Source organism: Nycticebus coucang, chromosome 4, assembly GCF_027406575.1.
Source record: "Nycticebus coucang isolate mNycCou1 chromosome 4, mNycCou1.pri, whole genome shotgun sequence".
In the NCBI taxonomy this organism is placed as follows: Eukaryota; Metazoa; Chordata; class Mammalia; order Primates; family Lorisidae; genus Nycticebus; species Nycticebus coucang.
This window is the reverse complement of record NC_069783.1, coordinates 122,885,061-122,904,601: the sequence shown is the minus strand read 5'-3', so window position 1 is coordinate 122,904,601 and position 19,541 is coordinate 122,885,061. Positions and strand designations below refer to the sequence as shown.

At 47.1% G+C, this 19,541-nt stretch overlaps 1 protein-coding gene across 1 annotated transcript in view; it reads right to left on the bottom strand.

Moving 5' to 3' along the window:
• Window positions 1-17,122: 17,122 nt before the first annotated feature.
• SRRM4 (serine/arginine repetitive matrix 4) overlaps window positions 17,123-19,541 on the bottom strand; it is a 147,424-nt gene continuing 145,005 nt past the window's right edge. Inside the window, exons 12-13 of the mRNA XM_053588846.1 lie at window positions 19,232-19,372; window positions 17,123-17,613 (exon numbers count right to left, since the gene is read on the bottom strand). Coding sequence (XP_053444821.1) covers window positions 17,310-17,613; window positions 19,232-19,372 — 445 coding nt within the window. The 3' untranslated portion in view covers window positions 17,123-17,309. The remainder of the gene's footprint in view (window positions 17,614-19,231; window positions 19,373-19,541) is intronic.

The window sequence follows — 19,541 nt, the reverse complement described above, 5'->3', positions numbered from 1 at the left end:
ATATTGCTTGCTGTACTCTAGGCCCTGCTCTGAGTGCTTTATAAATGTTAATCCTCACTGATGATGCTGTAAGGAAGGGGTACTAGTATCATCCCATTTTACTGATAAGGAAACTGCCATAGTAAATGTTAACAAATGATAACTGTTAATGAGAATTATGAAAAAAATGCTGTACTCAGGTGTGATATCTGGTCTGAGACTTTTTAAACAGGGGCCCCCCAGTTCACTGTCCCTCAGACTGTTGGAGGGCCGGACTATAGTTAAAAAAAAATATGAACAAATTCCTATGCACACTGCACATATCTTATTTTGAAGTAAAAAAACAAAACAGGAACAAATACAATCACACTGCCGCATGTGGCCCGTGGGCTGTAGTCTGAGGACCCCTGCTCTAAACCTTCCATCCTTCCACAACTCAAAGAATGAATTTGCAAATCTTTCTTTGGCTGAAAGGCCCCTGTGCTTGAGTGCTAATCTTTGATCTGTTCCCAACAGGTGGACAACTTTGAGCAGATCATTTTTCCTCTGCGGGCTTTAGGGTCTCAGCCCTGCCTTCTTCAGGGGGTCAGGGTAGGTTGGGGGTGTTAAGGAATTCAGTGAGTCATAGATTGAGAAATTGTTGTGAGATTAAACAGTGCTTGCATGAGGCAGTTGGCTAAAAATAATAATATGGAAAACAACAACAATGGCTGCAACGTGTCGCCTCGTGTGTGTGTGTGTGTGTGTGTGTGTGTGTGTATCTGCTACTGAAGTTAGCACGTTGCAGCCAGCATTGCATTAAACCCTCACAAGGATGACACTATTATTGTTACCCCCATTTTGCAGATGAGGAAACAGGTGCAGAGCCCTGGCGCTTCCATACAGGTATGGGGTGGCAAGGCTTGGGTGGGAACCTAGGTTGTTCTGAATCCCAGATCTGTTTTGAACTGACAGACTGAGACCCTCATCCTCCTCCCTGGCTGAGAGAGGGAGGCTGAGGCCCCTATGGCATGGCACATCCCAAGTGACCAGGCCCCCACTTGATGTGGGATGAGCTCACCAGGTTGGAAGCTTTGGGCTGACTGACGTCATAGCTGGGCACAGAAGCCTTGGCTTTCTCTGTAATTACAGCTGGGCGGGGCCAGCTGAGTTTGAAGCTGATTATGGGGAGAATCACTGCATGACACACAGGAGAAATCTGGCCCTGCCTGGGACCTGGGCGGGGGCTGGGGTGAGGTTTCTGAATCAGTGGGATGGGACAGAGGTGATTTGATCCAGAGTGAGTTTATGTGTGTATTTGAGTGGGTGCGGGGGATTTGAGTGTTGTGTTTATGTGCGGATAGGGCTGTGTTTATTTATGGGCGAGTCTGCTGATGGGTGTGTTCTGAAGAACCTCGTCTCCTCCTTCCTCACCAGAAACTTCCTTCCTCAACCCCACCCTGAAACCACCAGGAGACCCCTCTGCTTAGAACAAGGCTTACTTGGGGACCAGGGAACCAGGAAGGAGGGGAAGCCTGGTGAAGGAGCAGGGAATTGAACTTGTGATGACCTAATCCACATTTTCATTTCAAGAATGAGGGGGAGGACAGGGAGGATGTAAGACTAGAAAATAGGAATAGCAATATTAGCATCTACGAGGCACCTGCCATGTGCCAGCGTCTGGTCTTACCTCATCTGATCCTCCCGCAGTCCTGTGAGGAAGTAACTACTAGTACCTCATACTGCAGAGGAGGAAACCACAGCACAGAGAAATTATGTGACTTGCCTGTGTCTATATACTCGGTTAAGTGACAGAGCTGGGATTAGAGCCTGGGCAAGTGGGCTCTTAACCCATCTGCTACTCTGCCTCTGAAATCAGTCATGGCTCACACTTAATGAGCACAGACTGTGTACCAGGCCCTGTGGTGAACAGTTTTATCAATGACCTCATGGATTCCCCATGGTTCAGAGAGGTAAGGCCACCTGCCTGGAGCCATAGAGCTGAATGAGGACTCAATAGGACTTGGGAACACACGATAATAACCAGAATAGGGGATTCTTTCATGCTGCCTGGTGTCCCATTCCCCCTGGGCTCCTGCTGTGTTTCTGGATCAGGCCAGCATTCTGTTTTGGGAAGCCGAGGGAGGCAGCTGCTCATACCGCTGATCAGGCACCTGGTGAGGAGTCATCTAAAGTGGTCAGTGCAACCAGGGGCTGTCCCAGGAGAAAGAAGAGGCCAGAGAGGGGAAGGAGACTCCAGGCTGGTTCTCTAAGGTAAAGAAAGACGTTGTGTGTGGGCAGTGGGGGGGTATGCTTGATCCCAGGAACCAGAACAAGGTTCTTCTCCCAGCTACTGTCCTCTTGGAGATTTTACATGGGACATATCATAATAAATCCTCAAAACAATCTGGGAGGAGGGACATCATCCTCCCTTTGTGAAATGGAGGCCAGACTGACATTATACAAGTACCATCAGGACAAAGTAGGAGAGAGACACAGCTGCCAAATTCTGTGTTTTTTCTTTCCACTTTAGTAAGAAACAAGTTCCTACCCTCCCCCAGAGGACTCCAGCCTGCAGATCCTCCCCAGAGTCTGCAGACCCATATCAGAGCTCCTCCTCCTGGTGTCCCTAGGCCCAGCACATCCTCCAGCCAACATTCTGTATTCATATCCTTTTCTTCCTTTCTTTTCTCAGACCCCCTATAAGGATACTAATGGAATTTCCAGCACATTTTGGCCCCATGACAGCAGAACCTTTGGGTGTCTTGATCACAACAGTGTCTGCAGCACCAAGAGGTGCTGGGTGCAATGTAGGAGCTTAGTAGATCTTGGCTGAGTAGATAATGTTGCATCAGCAACTCTGTCTGACTTGCTTAGTTCCCGTGGAGTACACACAGTTACAGCATTGAAATATTAACTAAAATTTCTGGATTACATAGAAGGAGCCAGCCACCAAGCTGGAGGCTTTCCAAACATGCTCTTAGTTAATCTTTACCACAACCCCCTAGAGATTATTATTATTAATATGCTATCATTATTCCCATTTTACAGCTGAAAAACTGAGGCACAAGATGTGAAGCGACTTGCCAAAGGCCCGTGTGGGTTCTGAACCCAGATCTGTCTGAACTTCAAGCCCAGGTTTCTCTCCTCTGCCACACATCCCTACTGAAAGAAAAGAAGAAATAAACAAAATAGATAAACAACCCACATTGTCCCTCTTCTAACAAGTTTATGCCCTCATAATCCTGTGAGGGTAATGCTTACTTACTGAGCTCTTAGCTTCCTCCTATTATTTTTCTCCAAAATTCTTTCCAAGGGTTTCTTCCCCTGACCACCTCTGCAAATGATGATAATGATATAAGTGGTAATGATAATAAAAACACCTGTTTAACATTTTGTACCAGTTGTAAGTGTGTTGCATGCATCAATGTATTTCATCTTCACACGTATTTCTCCAAGGTAAGTATTATTATCCCCATTCACAGATGACAAACTGAGGCACAGAATGGTTAAATAACTTGCCCATGACCATGCAGCTACTAAGTGGCAGAGCTGGGATTCAAGTCCAGGGAGTCTGGCTCCAGAGTCTCTGTTCTTAACTAACCACTCTGTGATTTTATGAATAACAACAACAAAAGGACAGTAATGACACCCATCATTATTTGAGAACTGTTGTGCACCAATCTCTGCTAAATGCCCTGTGTGTTTACCTCCTTTAGTCCTCATAGCAATACTGAGGCAGCAGTATTATTGTTAACCACATTTTATTTATTTTTTTTGAGACAGAGTCTTACTTTGTCACCCTTGTAGAGTGCTATGGTGTCATAGCTGACAGCAACTTCAAACTCTTTAGCTCAAGCAATCCTCTTGCCTCAATCTCCCAAGTAACTGGGACTATAGGTGCTCCCACAACACCTGGCTAGTTTTTAGAGATGAGGTCTTGTTCTTGCTCAGGCTGGTCTCAAACTCCTGAGTCAGGCAATCCACCCACCTGGGCCTTTCAGAATGCTGGGATTACAGGTGTGAGCCACTGAGCCTGGCCTTGTGGTCTCACATTTTAGAGTTGTACAATCTAAAAGCACAGAGTCACATCTCGGATGACTTGCTCTTGGCTGCCCGGGGAGGCTGTGCCACTGGTCCCACAATGTGTACCTGGCCAGGGCATTGGCCCTCCAAACCCAGGCCAAGCCAGCAGATCTCAGCTGGCCTTCAGGTCTCTGGCCCCCCACCCTGACCCCCGGCTCTCCCCACCTTCTCATTAGGCCTTCTCTGGAACCTGGGAGGAGCCATCCCTGAGTCAACCAGAGGGATCCTTACATGTTACTAACAGTAAACCCATTCAGAGCTGGGGCAGGGGGTGGCTTGACAGGAGTTTCTCTCTGCTACAGGTGCCCCCAGCAGAAGTGATTCAGGGGTCAGCTCTGTGTGTATGTGTGTGTGGGGGGGGTGGATAGAGGAGTGTTCTGCTCTCTCCCCTTGAATCCTAAAGGATGAACACCCCCAGCCAGGGGGTCTTATTTGTATTTCTGAGTCTTTGTCAGGGCATCTGAGATCCCTTTTCATGGCCCAAATGAGTTATTCTGCATCTCGGGAATTCCTGTCTTGACCAACCAGAGTTTTCAGGATGTGGCAGTTTGTATTTCATGCATAAGACAGACAGTAAAACATGGTGGGTAAGAACTTGAACAGATCTGGATTTGAATCCTCTTTGCTCTGCTTCTCTGGACAAGGGACTTAGCCTCTCCAAGCCTCTGTTTTGCCATCTGTAAAGTGGGGATGGTTTTTAGACCTTTCACCTAGGGGAATGGTGGTACACTCAGGAAACATGTGAGGAGAACCAGATGTGAGAAGTGGGGAGACAGTCAGTGTTTATTTGCTCATTTATTCATTCACTCCATTTTAATCAAGTTCTTATGTGCAAAGCAGTGAATGAGCCATATAAGCTTTCATGTGTATCAATACACAAATACTTAAATAAGTAATGGAAATAATTTCAGCTACTATAAAGGCTCCAGGCTGCCTTTCCCCTCCGATTCCCTGCTTCTCTCCATCTCGGGCTCAGGGTGCTTCAGGCCCAGGGTGCCACTTTCTATCTGTCAAACAGACAAGGCAAGCAGGTTACTGCCGAGGGCTTCCCTCTGCTACTCCCACTGCCGGAACCATCTTGCCCCGGTCTTTGTAGGGTCATTCTCGTCATTCTTCTTTTGACTATAAATTTCACCTCTTCAGAGAAACCTCTTCTACCCTCCTGCTCTCTCACATCAGCTGGTTTTATTTCTTAGTAGCCCTTGCCACTACCTTAGATTTTACATGTCTAATCAGGCGTTTATCTGCCTCTTCCATTAGATGTAAGCTCCATGAGGGTGGAGGGTAGGGGCTTCTGATTGTTCATGGTGGTATTGCTGGCATCTACAGCTATACCTGGCACATAGTTGGGTTCAATAAAATATGTGCTTTGCGGTTGTCATTAGTGTTGTTTACCAAACATTTCCGTTTTTTCTCTTCCTTCCCCTGTTTCCTGGGCATCTGGGAGGTAGCAGTGTACTTCCTGATGCCACTGTGGTTGGGAGGAGTTGTGTCAATGGATTGTGTCCAATGGGTATGGGCAGAAGTGATATCTGCCACTTAATCACCTACAGGAAACCCTTGGCTCCATGAAGGCAGGACCCTAGGCAATTTCTCTTTCTGTCTGCATTATGATCATCAGCACCACAGTCACCAGCATCAGTCATGAGTGGACTGTCCCAGCTGGCCCACTGTGAAATAGATCTTTGTTTTTTCAAGGCATGAAAACTTTGGTCTTATTTGTTGTTGCAGCATAACCTAACCTATTCTGATGGGTGGTCCTCCTAATTCTGTTCTGATTGTGCTTGTTGGTATTGCTTTAAAAGAACTTTCTTAATACTAATAATGTATTGAAGGAATGATAAAGAAATCATTCTATTTCCTTCTCTGACAAGAGCCTGGCTGGGAAAGTGGCATGAATCCCTCTCTATTTGGGACATTTATGAAGAGTGCTGTCATGAGCTCCTGTGCAGAGGGGGAGGGAGAACCAGAGGTCTGCAATCTTGAGAGCTCCTTTCCCAGATACCTTTGAGGTTAGGACAGGAGCTGGTTTGACCTGCTAGTGATCTTGATGCCAGGGAGCTGCTTTGGAAACAGTTTATTCGATGTCTGGGAGTGATAGCTCTTAGGAGTATTCAGCCTTAGAGCATTTTTGAGTTTTGTTCTGGGAGGGTGGGAGAGAGGCTGAAGGAGTTGGGGGGGATGTATAGAGATGGAGAAAGAGAGATGTTGACATGACATCTCCTTCTGGGGACTGTTTTAACTTCACCCTGAATATGAGTTAGGATTAGTGTTAGCTGTTAATAACAGGTAGTCAAAATAACAGTGGCTAAAATAAGTGACAGATTTATTTCTTCCTAATGTTGAAGTCCAGAGGCATCCCATCCATTGCTGTGATGGAGCCTCTGTTCCTGAACATTCTTGGGACCAAGACTCCTTCTATCTTATTGTTCCACTTATATGGGCTCCATTCCCAAAGCTACCTCATGAATCAGGGAGTCACTTGAATTCCAGCCATCAGGCCACATTCCAGCCAGCAAGAAGAAGGAAGGGATATAGAAGAAGGAAGAAAACACATGACAAATTTATTTTATAGAAATTTCTGGAAGCTGCCATGCAAAAATTCTGTCTATACCTCATTGGTAAAAGTCAGTCACATGGCTACCCATAGCTACAAAGGAGGCTAGGAAATTCAGTCTTTATTCTGGGTGGCAAAGAACCCAGATCAGCATGGGGGATTTTTTTATTGCTATGGATGAAATGGGGGATGGCTATCCTAAAGCACCTGAAGCCTCTGCCACCTCCTGAGAGAGTGGAGACAGATTTCTGTGGAAACATCCTAAAAGTTTCCATAAGTTGAATCCCTTTGGAAAACTGGTGGGAAGTATATACTCCTGTGAGCTAAAATGCTGATATATGAATACATCAAACTTTGCTTGTGATTTCAAATGATTCAAAGACTCCAGGAAACCCAAGCACAGGAGACCATGCATTCCTTTGGGTTACGACAGCTTCATCAAGCAGAAGTGCTAGAGGTCAGGGAGAATGAAAGGATAAACGTGTGTGTGTGTGTGTGTGTGTGTTCATCTATCTCAACTCCCTTGCACTTAGCTATATGACTTGAATTTGATGGGGTTGGTTGTGTTTACTTTGGCTTCGAATTTGAGAGTCTATTGCCACAGGGATCCAACACTATACCTTCAGAAGACATTTGACAAGCTTCCATGGCAAAGGAAAAAAAGACAAAAAGCAAAACTTGCATGAGTCAGTCCTCTGGCTATAGGCTGGCCAAACCGCATTCTGAAGGTGTGGTAAATCCATATTGTAGACCCACTCTGGGTGGAAATGCATGACTAGTGCCCCGATGTCTCTCCACTGATGGATTGATGCTAGACCTACTTAGGTGAAAAACGTTGATGAAATATCAGGGTGGAGATATACATAGGGAGATTGCCAAGTTTTCAGGAGACTCTGGGTTCTTTCAGGTGGAGGAGATACGTATGGAGGGCAGCAGATAGGAGTGCCTCTCTTGAGCATTTGGTGTTCAAGGTGATGAAAGATGAGAGACTGTTCATCCTTTTTGCCAAGGTGACTTGAAATCTTCCCAGAAACTTGTCATGAGCTTATGTAAGCAACTGAGCCTCTCCTGCTTCTTTGTTGTTTTTATCGTCAATGACAATAGTACAAGCTCCATCAGACACTTGCCTGAGTGCTTTCCATGCACCACCCCATACCAACTTCACAGGGACCTTACTAGATGGCTACTTTTATTATCCCCCCTGGAAAGATGAAGAACCCGAGCTCAGGGAGGTTAAGTCACTGAGGCATAGACACAGAGCTAGGAAGTAACAGAGACAGATTCAAACCCAGGTCTTAGGAGTCTGTCTGACTTCTAAGTCCTTGTGTCTAGCCACTGCCTTTAAAAAATTATGCTATTTTCTAATCCTAGGCCATATACTCCAGGGCCTTGAACAATGTTGAACAATCAGTAGGTGCTCATTTTCTCGCTCCTCAGGGGAAGAGTATGTGCATGAGAGATCCGAAAAGTCCCTGTGTGGGACAATTAACCAGCTCAAGAAGAATGGGCATTAGAAAGGAGTGAAACTGGCAACCGTGGGTGGAGTCAGTCACTTGACAACTGCCCAAGTGCTCTGGTGCACAGGGATGAATGAGGCAGACCAAATAAGTCTGCTGTCCTCATGGAGATGGTCTGTAAACAAGTAAGCAAACTGATTAGCGCTATCACAGAGGGTAATAGTGCTGTGGAAGGAATACGCTGGGGAGGCGGGTGATGAAGGGCCTGCTTTACACAGGTGGTGTCACCGCTAGGCCTGTGCACACAAGGTTGCCCCTGCTGAGGTTGTCTCCCCTCCCTCCTCTTTCCTAAACCCTCATTCTGTGTTTGGCCAACTCCTACTCACTTTCCAACATCAACCTAGAGGTTCTAGAGAGGGGTTTAATTTGCTTTAGGCCATCCATCAACTTTTGTCCTCTGCCTCTTGGGAGGTTTTATTTTCCTATGTTTCTCCCCACCTCTCTGCTTATCCTGCTGTTTTTGTCCCATGGAGGGGCTGGGCATATCCCCGGGACTGCCAGGGTTTGAGTGTTGCATACATGACACCTCTGCTTCATCTTTGGCAGCTGCCAATCTCTGAAAGTAGGTCTCTCTGCTCTGGAGCCTGGACAGCCAGGGCTGGGAGGGGCTGGTGTGCCTGTTCAGATCTATTGCTGGAAAAACAAACACGTGAATTCTGGTAACTGGAGTCAGAAAGTGAAGGCCTCCTCCAGTGAGTCACAGGGACAGTCTCCTGGCAACCACATTTTCTGGGAATAAAAGTCCTCAGGGGCTAGATCTGAGCTAGCTCTGAGTTGAAAGGGCTCATACTCTTGTTGGGTAAAGCAGAAATGGCCCAGGAGCCACAGACCAGCTTTCAAATACTCAATAGCCATGTGGTCTTCCCTTCATGAGCTTGAACTTTGTCCTCTGTCCAGTGAGACTAAATGGTGTTGTTATAGAAATAAAATAAGCTGGTATATGCAGAGGGCCTGGCACATAATAACTGTTTTATAAAAGTTATTAGTATTATTTATCATTATTATTTATTGCTGAAGCCTCTGAACAGGATACTGATTGTTGCTTTAACCAAGCTATTTGGAAAGAAAGAGATCAGTGTATAAAGAGGTGGGGGTAAGGGGTGGCACCTGTGGCTCAAAGGAGTAGGGCACCAGCCCCACATATGCCGGAGGTGGCAGGTTCAAACCCAGCTCCAGCCAAAAACTGCAAAAAAAAAGAGATGGGGTGGAATAGTGGAAAACCCCGATTTACTCACGAAAGCTTACCCCAGATAAGTGGTTCCCAAGGGAGTTTCTTGTTGGGCAGAATGCATGGAGCCCCAGTGTTAACTTACTTTGCTCTTTCTCTCCTAGTTGATAACCAACGCAGTTGTGGACTGTGTGTGTATAATTTTTTGACCCACATAGTGTTTGAAGAAACAATGAATGATGACAGGAGATTTTATCAAAAAATTCAGGTTGTCTTAAAAAATGGGGAGATTTGGCAACACTGAGCTGAGATTTCCATTTGATATCTATAGACTGGGCTCTCCAGTTCTCCATGGTCCTAAGTTTGACTACTTCCCTCACTTTTCCTGTCCCTGTGGGGGTATACCACACCTGCTCTGGAGGGTAAGAATTATTTCAGTTCTCCACTGAGTACATTTCTAGAGGCCTCCATGGGGCCTTGCAGGGCCCTCGCCATTTCAGGATGGCTACTTTGGGCTGGCTGTGTGAACCTCACTACCACAGCTCCATTGCAGTTTAGGAAATAGTAATGCTGCCCACTCAAAGTCATTGAGCGCCTTTTGTGCACCATTTTTTTAAAGCCACCATTTCAGTTAGTCCCCAAAGCTGCCCAAGAGGTAGCTGTTGCTGTCCCATTTTACAGAGGAACAAACCAAGCACAGTAAGGTATAGTCCTTGCCCAATTGCCACACAGCTGGCAAAGGCGGGGTCTGTATTCAAATCTAAATCTTTGGACTATAAAATCTGTGCCCTGCACAGAACTTCCCCCCAGCCATCAAAGTCTCAGGGAAAAACAATTCTAGTAAAAAACATTGGTTACTCACTGCACAAACTCAAGTGCTATAAAGCAGAGCAGCTGACAGCCTGCGTTTTTGAGTCAGCCTGCCTGGATTTGACCATTGATTTATTCTGTGGCCCCTGGGCTAGTGACTGCTTTTTCTAGGCCTCAGTTTGCTTCTTTGTAAGAAGGAGATCCTAACATCTATCTCATAGGGGTGTGTGTGGTGAAGATTAAGATAATACACGTAAATGCTTCAGAAAATGCCTCCTAAGGCATTCCACAACATATACATATGAGATCTGACAATTAAGTTTGCGAACTTGCCACTGTGTGCAGAACTGACTGGAAACATTACTAAAGTTCATTGAATTGTGTGTCAAAAATCATTGGCCAATTGTGAGAAGCATAGCAGACAAAGAAAAACAGGAAAATCTTTTTTTTTTTAAAGAAGGGAATAATTTTTATTACTAATTATTTAGCCTGCAGCTATCAAGCTGGCCTAAAATTAAAACTCAAATATGCACGTGTGTAAACATAAACGTAAATGTGTGTGTATGTGTATCTATATATGTGCGTCTATATTTGAGACAAAAACACTTGAACACTAAAAAGTAGCATCAATCTTTTAGAGGGAAATGCAGTGTATTACTACAGAGCAGCATCAATTGAAAATCTTGGCTTGAGAAAGGTGTGTGCAAAAATGGGCTCTTGCATCATGACAACGCACCAGCTCACACAGCACTGTGAGGAAACTTTTAGCAAGTAAACAAATAATTCCATGGAAACACTCTCCCTACTCACCTGATGTGGCTCTCAATGACTTTTTTCTTTACCGGAAGATAAAGGAAATATTGAAAGGAAGACATTTCGATGACATTCAGGACATCAAGCATAATATGACAACAGCTCTGATGATCATTCCAGAAAAAGAGTTCCAGCATGGCTTTGAAGGGTGGACTAGGCACTGGCCTTGGCACATAGCTTCCCAAGGTGTGTACTTCAAAGGTGACCTTGGTGATACTCAGCAATGGGGTATGTTGCACTTCTTTTAGGATGAGTTCATGCAATTATTTGTCAGACCTTTGTGTGTGCGTGTATGTGTGTGTGTGTAACCAAAATACTTATAGGTTTGTTTGTAGGGTTAGAGAAACTAGCTGAGCATTCCTGCCTCTCTGTTTCTGGGAACCCCAAGTAGACAGAGGACACTGGGCCACAGATGAGAACACCATATCATAGGATCTTTAATTAAACAGAGACATGTTTCGTACAGGCTGAAAAACCCGAAACCCCAGGAAGGTTATGCTTATCTGTAGAGACCAGAAATCAAGCAAGCCATGGCCGCTGTGTCACTGGGCAGAGGACACAGAGGCTTCTCTCTCTCTCTGATGTGGGTTTACTCCACATAGAGGCTGGCTGGTGAAGCTGAGCTGGGCTGGTGGTCGGTCCTCGGGTTTGGAATTTTCCAGTTGGGAGTCCCAGATCCCAGTGTAGAGAAATGGCCTTAGAGTGCACCAAGTTCCCTGGACCAATGTGGTAGATTCGTCTAGGTCCTTAATCAATTACCGCTTAAGGAAATAGCTGAGAATTGGGAGAGAAAACATACAGTGAAGAGGGAAGTCCCCACAGCAGAGACCCCCAGAGAAAGAGCTGCTGAGGGAACGTAGGATGGGGAGTCAAGCTGATCTGAGCTTAAGGGAGCTTGGGCACATCAGCTCCCCTTCCTGGGCTTCACTTTTTTCATCTGAAAAGTGGCAATATAACCTATGTCATGGCTTATTTGACTGATTGTGCAAAATGGGGCCTGACAATGAACAGAGGTTAAATCCAGGGCAGGGTAAAGCCACCTTAGTCTCTCTTGTGATGACTCTGGACCACTGAGCTTGGAAAGACGTTTGAGCTAAATACAGAAGGCTACAGTCAGCAAGGTGACAGCAGCTTGAGGTTCCCCATATCTGACTGCGGGACTCAGCTTCTGTGACCTAACCCTGCAAATGAAGTCCAGAACATACCTTTTTGTTTTCTTTATTTGACCCCCTTTGACCTATGTTGAATAGAAGACAAGGGACGATATAGCCAATCCTTCTCCACCCTGCCCAGAATACACAGGCTAAGCCTCATTTTACAGGTGACAAGACTGAGGCCTGAGACCCATGTGATTTCTTTCAGACAGACACACAGGCAAGAGAACCACACAAAAATGCCATTCCAGTCTCTTTAGCTCAGCTCATTAGAAGATGAAGCATATGTATTCTTGGCCAGAGAAAAGGGTTTAACATTTCTTTCTCTCTCTCTCATTTCTTTTTTTTTTTTTCCCCAACGAGTTGTGACTTTTTAATAGAAGTTGGTTCATGCACAAGCATTTTATTCTTCAATTAATTTCCATCTAAATGAGGTTTTCCTGGAGATAACCAGTGTCTTAATTCCATTTCAGCTTAATTTGTTATGAGTGAAGCCTCCATTTTTGCCAATTCTAATTTGCTTGGTGAATCTGGTACTCATCACCTGGGCAATAACGCCCCTGCTGCAGACAGCAGCACCCAGGGCTGGAAGATAAACCAGTTTCCAATAACAATTCAGGGGAAGAGGTGATCCCTCTCCTTTTCCAATACCACTCAATAAATAGAAAATAAATTATTAAATAAGCCATGTTCTGATGAGGGTTCTCCAACACGGTATTTACAATGCAAACAAGAACTAAAAACCCTCCAAACCAAACCAAAGCAAAAACAACATCCAAAAGGCACAGACAAGAGGAGAGACAGCAACTGCGTCCACATCATTAGCTCACTTCTGCAGAACTGAGAAGGAAACGGTTTCAATAAAAGATTGCCTGACGACATTGCATCTGGCGTAAGTTTCTCACCTGGACTCGACTGGCCAATGGAGGAAAAGGTTTTGAGGAATCCTCGTTTTGATTTTGTTTTAAGACACATTTTTCTATTCAGCTAAAGGGTTAAAGCAAGGCAAAATTCATGCACGTGAGACTACTTTGAACATTTGTGGAAAAAAAGTGGTGAAAAGCACACGGCAGAAGGAAAGACGGAAGCTGGACTTGAGAGGGAAAGTGATTTGTTTTGCTTGCCTTTGGGAGCACCCCAAAGTTTGGCCTCTTCAAGAAACCCTTTCAGGAAAGAGACTGGGTCTGAACAAATGAAGGGATAGGGCTCTCTGAGATTGAGCTCCTTAATTCTTTCTAACATTTTCATTGAAAGACAGACTTTCCTTCAAAGGAGGGAAGAAATAGGGTTAGGAATGTGGTCAAACCTCCCTGAACCAGAATGTTCCTAGAAGGAAGCTCTAAATTAGTTAGCTTTTTAAACTAAAGCTATTCAAATCTTGCTTTTGGTTTTTACTTTTTATACTTTCATGACTGAGAACCTCCTAAAAATGTTTGAGTCTCTTTTCCTTTTCCTTCTGAGTCTCAGTGAAGCTCCCTCTGTCTTTGGTGACCCTCCCAGGCCTCAGTTCAGCATTTTGGATTGTAGCTCAAAAATACTTTTGCTTCACAGAGGTGGGAACTTAGCTCAGAGATAGGGAACAGTTGACCCAGTTTCACTCATCCAGGTACATCCACAGCAGGAAGGTCAAAGTGCTTGGGGAACCACATTGCTTTCCTGCAAGCCACGTCTTCCTGCTTTCCGGCAAACCACTCTGGATGCTGGTTTCTGAGTGAAGTCCTCACTGTGAGCAGATTTCTGGTGATCTATCTTATTTCCTGGAAGCAGATGGTGAGGAGAATCAAGTAGACACAGCACTACCAGGAGTTGAGAGTTCTGGTTAATCAAGGTTCCCAGTGCCTCAACTATAGTCTCAGTTTTGAATGGAAAAAAAGGAGTGTAAAGGAAATTAGAGAAACAGAGAGAGAATTTTTTTCCCCCAGGAGGCATTTAAACAGCCTTCTTGTAAACTTCCCCCAGGATAGGGCTACCCCCTTGCTTGGGTTTGGGCAGGGTAGTCACATTGCCAGGGAAATGACTAGAGATTTTGCAAAAGTCTCACCGAACCCAAAGCTGGCGATCACAAGGGATAGTGGATAGCGACTTTTGGAAAAGGTAAGAGCCCTCTTTGGCCAGCAGCCAGACAACACTGTCAGTTGGTCACATAGGCAGGACAGATAAAGGCCTCTGGATCCTGGACCCTCCCAGCATGGGTTTGCAAATGGGCCTCCCTTCTTGGGGGCAGGAGGCATTAGGCTCTTCCTACCTTCTGGGTTATTATTTTCTTAATTTCAGAAATAGCTTTTTGCTCTTCCCTGATGGAACAGCAAGAGATCACAGAAAAAGACTTTTGCTTTGGGTTTGTGAGTCTCTCCCAAACTCAGGACTGGATGGCTAATACCTTGTCTCCATTTCAAAAGGAACAGGACAGCCTTCAACCTGAGGAGGAGGGGAGAAATTAAGGGAAAGTGGAGAGGGAGCATGTGTAACTAACCTGAAACCCACCAAGTGTGCTCAATGAGTAATCTAGCCCTAGAATATGTTCCTTGGAGTGAGTGTGTGTATCTCCTCAGTCAGCTTAATTCCTGCTTTACTCTTACGGGGTGAGTTCCTCATCAACTCCAAGTGCATTCCCAATTCAAAACCAGTCAGCATCCTTACCCACAATGGACTTCAAAATACAAGACGACTACTTTAGTGAGTACTGAACAGTGCGAGAAGTCTTCGGTCTGCTAAGAGACAGCACATCTGTCTCCAGTCGAGTGTCTCCCTAAGGTACAACCTCTCAGTGGGGATTTTGACTTTGTACAACTTTGGTCCCACATGCCAAGTTAGACTCCAACCACTGCATAAACTGAGACTTCTCTTTGGCCATTCAGCACCTTCACTCACAAGCCTCTGGGCTGTTTTCATCTTTTTGATACCTCAGTGAGGTAGCTGGGGGACAGGGGGGCTGGGGAGGACACAGGTTTGAACCTCTTTGACATTAGACTGAATAATAAACCTTGGGCCAACTCCCAAGGATATTCCTGGCTTTGAGGGAAAAGACAAATAGCCCATCCACTTCCAGCCTTTCAAATCCCATCCACAGAGACGGGGGGGGGGGGGGAGGGAGAGACTCACAAAATAATTTAGCAGTCCCTACCCCAAACACACACATACATACAAACACACACAACCTCTCTGTATAAATAAATAAATAATTAAATACTGCTAATGGAGAAAGAGAGAGGGGGAGAGAGCAAAAGTCATCACATAAATAAATAAATAGTTAAATAAATAAAATAAATAAAAGATTTGCTAGGAGCCCCAGGCATAAATGGTCCCCTAGAATTGTCTGAATGAAGGCAGTCCAAACAAGTCTGGTGGCTCCGGAAGCCTCTGTCTCCAGGAAGGGAGATTGGAGTCCAGTTTGGGTTTCTCTGAGGGGAAAGAGGGTTATTTACAGTTGCAGGGGACTGGCGCCTGTCCCAGGCACCTGCCATCTGGCCTTCTGCCGTGACAGCACTGGCATCCATTAGTCTTGGTGGGTGGGGCTTAGGTGGGGGCGAGGGGCCCCAGGGGAAGGCCAGGTTGTCCACTGCTGACTGGGGGCCCCTTACTCCTGAGGGAGAAAGGGCTTTCTGGATGGTTGCATGGCAGTCTCTGGCCCCATAGGCTGATTGGATGGGGAAGATTGAGTGGGGTAGAGGTCACTGCTTCCAACAATAAGTTTTTTCCAAATGCTTTCCCTGCTGTTGGAGGGATAAAGAGTGTTTGGTCCCTGCTTCCCCATAATCCATCCAAAGCATCCAAAATCTGAGAACTGTCCTCTCTCCCTGCATGTCCTGTCCTGCTGCTGTTGCTACCACAAACTTGAAACTCACCCACAAGGCTCTAGAGCGCCAGTCAGCTGGTGAGGGGGACGCCTGAGAGTTTATTTTAAGGATCATATTCCTCACCTCCCTGTTCTCAGTGCCTTCAGTGGGTGAAGCAGCTGGTGGTATTTGTGTATCTCAGAGATCAACTTACCCTCTCTGCCCAGCCCTGGCCAGGGGGGAAGGTGGGGCGAGGAAGGAAATGAAGGTGGGTCTTTCCCAAGCTGATAAGAAACCTCAAGACCCAGAAGGAGCTGGAGACATGGGGCATCTAAGCCCCTCTCCCCTGGACTCTGGATTTGGGTGCTTTCCCCCAAACCTGAGCTGCCTGCCCCATCCTGGCACAATTCCTGAGAGGCAAGGGGAGTAGTTTAGGCTGCAGGGTGAGTGGGTAGGTGCCAGGCCGCCTGGGTAGGATCCAAGGTGTGGCATTCTGGGCGGTGGGGAGGGGGCCTACAGGTGCCAACCAGAGGGTAAGGCCAGACTGGCTGGCGCTGGCAGCTGGCAGCTGGCCATGGCACTGGAGAATGCTCAGCAGATGGTCCTGTGGAACTAAATTGGTGCCAGCATGTGGGGCAGGGGCAAATTTGGGGAGTGAGGGCTCTAGACCAAAGTGTCCTGACCAGTGTACTGTCTCCTTTCTCATGGGGTTGCAGGGCCCCCGTGAACAGCCAAAAGGCATTTTGTGCAGTGGCCTCTCTGTAACTGGGCTCCCTTCCCTGACCATGCTGAGCTCCTGGGAGCAGCAGACTGACCCCTTCCTTTTTGCTCCCATACTCATCACCAGAGAACCCATATCCTAGTTCCTGACACCTACCACCAGCTCAAATGTCCATGTCCCCTTCTCAGGGATGTCCCTTCTTCTAAAGGCTAAAGTCTTACCCTTTGCTTGGGCCTGTCTGAGGATGTTAAAGGCCTGACCCCTTATCCTGGGCCAGAACTGCCCTTGGTCTCCTCTCTCATCTCTCCCCCTCATGGGGGTCCATCCATGTGCAGCCATGAGATTGGTGAAGAAAGGATGAAGGCAGGTGAGGGGATGACTACTGGCCTCCTGTGATGGGTGCATCCATTTTCTTGGCCAGGCCCCAAGTCATGGACCCATTGCTTATTATAAAACCTTGAGTTTTTTTTTTTCCTTCTTCTTTTTTTGTGCCACAGAGGATGGTTCTCTCCACATGCCCAGTCCTGAGTTGAGCCCCCAAATGGTGCTGGTAGCGAGGCTCCTAGCAGCTTGACCAAGAAGGTGAAGCCCCCGGCACACTCTTTTTCTCTTCCCCAGGAAAGCAGGAAGGACAGCGTCCAGGAGCTCTCAAAATCTGTAAGGAGAAGGCAGGAAGGGCAGGTGATGGGGGAGGCCGGCAGAGCAAAAGGGAGCCCCACAGGGCAGCTGGCTCAAGGGAAGGCCCTTGCTTAGCGCCTCGTGCTGGAGTAGCTGTCTGCCGAACTGTAGCTCCGGCTCCGGCTCCGGCTCCGACTCCGACTCCGGCTCCGGCTCCGGGAGCCCAGGCTGGGGCTACGGGAGCTAGAGCTGCTGCTAGTGCGGGTCCTGCTCCGACTCCGGCTCCGGCTCCGGCTCCAGCTGGGACTCCGGCTCCGGGAGTAGCTGCGGCTGGCGGAGCGGCTGCTGCTGCTGCTGTACCACGAGGAGGCGCTGCTGAGGCTGCCGGAGGAAGAAGGACTGGGCCGGTAGTAGGGGATGGGGCGTTTCCGGGCACTGCAGAAAGCAGAGGGAAGACGGGTGAGGGCCAGGCTCCACCCAACCTCCACCAGGGGAGCCCCAGGCTTGTCCCAGGAAGGCAGTATCCTTCATTTCCCGGTCCTTTAGGAACAAAGACTACTTTTCCACTTCCCTTGAAGTCCTGAGAACATCAGAGAGAAAATCTCAGCTTAGTGCTAATACGCTTGAAAGTGATCATCTTACTTTTTATTTATTTATTTTTTAAGGACTCAAGCCTAGGGCTCAGAGCCTCCAGCTATCAACAGAATCTACCTCTAAACTTTAATCGTAGTTTTGTTTTGCTATTTTTATTTTTATTAGAATTATCTATTTATGGTAAAGAGGCTGATTTTCCATTTTCTGTACTATATCCAGTTTCCTTTTGAAATAAATGTATGAACCTCTAAAAAGGGCAGGTCTATTTTAGGAAAATTAAGCAAAAAATAGTACAATTAATAAGCAGACAGGGCCAAAGTGGTAAAGACGCTGGTCGATGGCTAAAGTTTGGGAAACACTGAATGAGTTAATCGAGATGGATTTGAGGTTGACCAAGGAAACCAGATAACCTTTTGGAAATGCCACTTTTATCTTGGCCTTTTCCCAGTGGACACCAAGGACACTTGGGTCAAGGCAGTGGGTTTAGGAATTCCCACAAGCTGAGGCAGGGCGCTCTGTGGGATATTTCAGAAAAGGCCTCCTCTGGGGCGCGTGTTCTTTTTCCTCTTCTAGGTCATCTCCAGGGCGGCGCACTGGGCAGTCAGGATCCCTGCTCCAGTAGCTGATGCTTGGAGCTCCAGAAGGAGAGCCCAACTCAATCTTAGGGCAGCATTCAGCCATTCTCCCAGCTTTCAAGGCCTGGAAACTTGTCACTATTCTCTATTGGAGAATTTTTCTTCTGAGACCTTACCTGTTACAGGGAACTTTATCCACCTAGTCTAATCATTCAATCAATTACAATGGCACACAGTGAGGTTCTGCATTAAGTTCACAAAGCACACTCACATCTTTTTACCCCCTTTCATTTCATGCTCATGTTACTTGTGGGAGTTATTACCTTCAACATTTCGTGGAAGAGAAAACCGAGGCTCTGAAAGATAAGAGCCTTTTCGAGGCCACGTTTCCACTTCACGTCTTACCCAGCGCTACTCCCTCTAGGTTCCTTTGGCACCTAAGCAATCCCGTTTGCCCTCTCCACATTGGTTCAGGGGTAATTATTTATAGGGCTATTTAAGCCTGGCATCGGAGAGTGAAAGTCTGTCCCCAATCCCCAGGCTCCGTTGCCAGACCAAGGCCCCGCCCCTGCGCTTTGGCTTCCATTCCTAGACCTGACCCCACCGTCTCCCCAGCCCCAGCTCCAGTTCCATCCCGGACTCTGACCACACCCCAGACCTCAGTCTGCTTCCCCAAGCTGGGTGGGGTGGTCGACTCAGCCCCGAGGCTTTAAAACAGAAACTTAATTTCAATGGTTGGGGGTGGGAGGGTTGCTCACTCCCAACTCTCACAATCCTGAAATCCCAACCCCAAGCAGGTCTGGGGTGAACTTGTGGCCTGGACAGGTAGGAATAAGAGAGGGGACGAAGGTGAAAGAGGGTCTCCCTTCCTCTCTTGCCCGCACCTGGTTATCCTCCGCGCCTCCAGGTGGCTTGGGGAGTCTCTCCGGCGCTTCCTCATGGGCGAGTAGGACCGACGTCTCCGACGCTCTCGCTCGCGCTCCCGCTGCTGCGAGTCCTTCTCACTGTACTTGGGGTCCCGCTCCCTGAAGGGGTGTGGGGTATTTACTCGCTTCCTCTCCTTACCGCCCCCCAAGGACAGGGTACGGGGTCTGCGCGGGCCAGCAGGGAAGACGCGAGGGAGGACACGGAGCTGTGGGAAGAGTCTGAGGGGTGGGCACCGTGGGGCGGGGGCTGGGCGCATGCAGAGGGGTC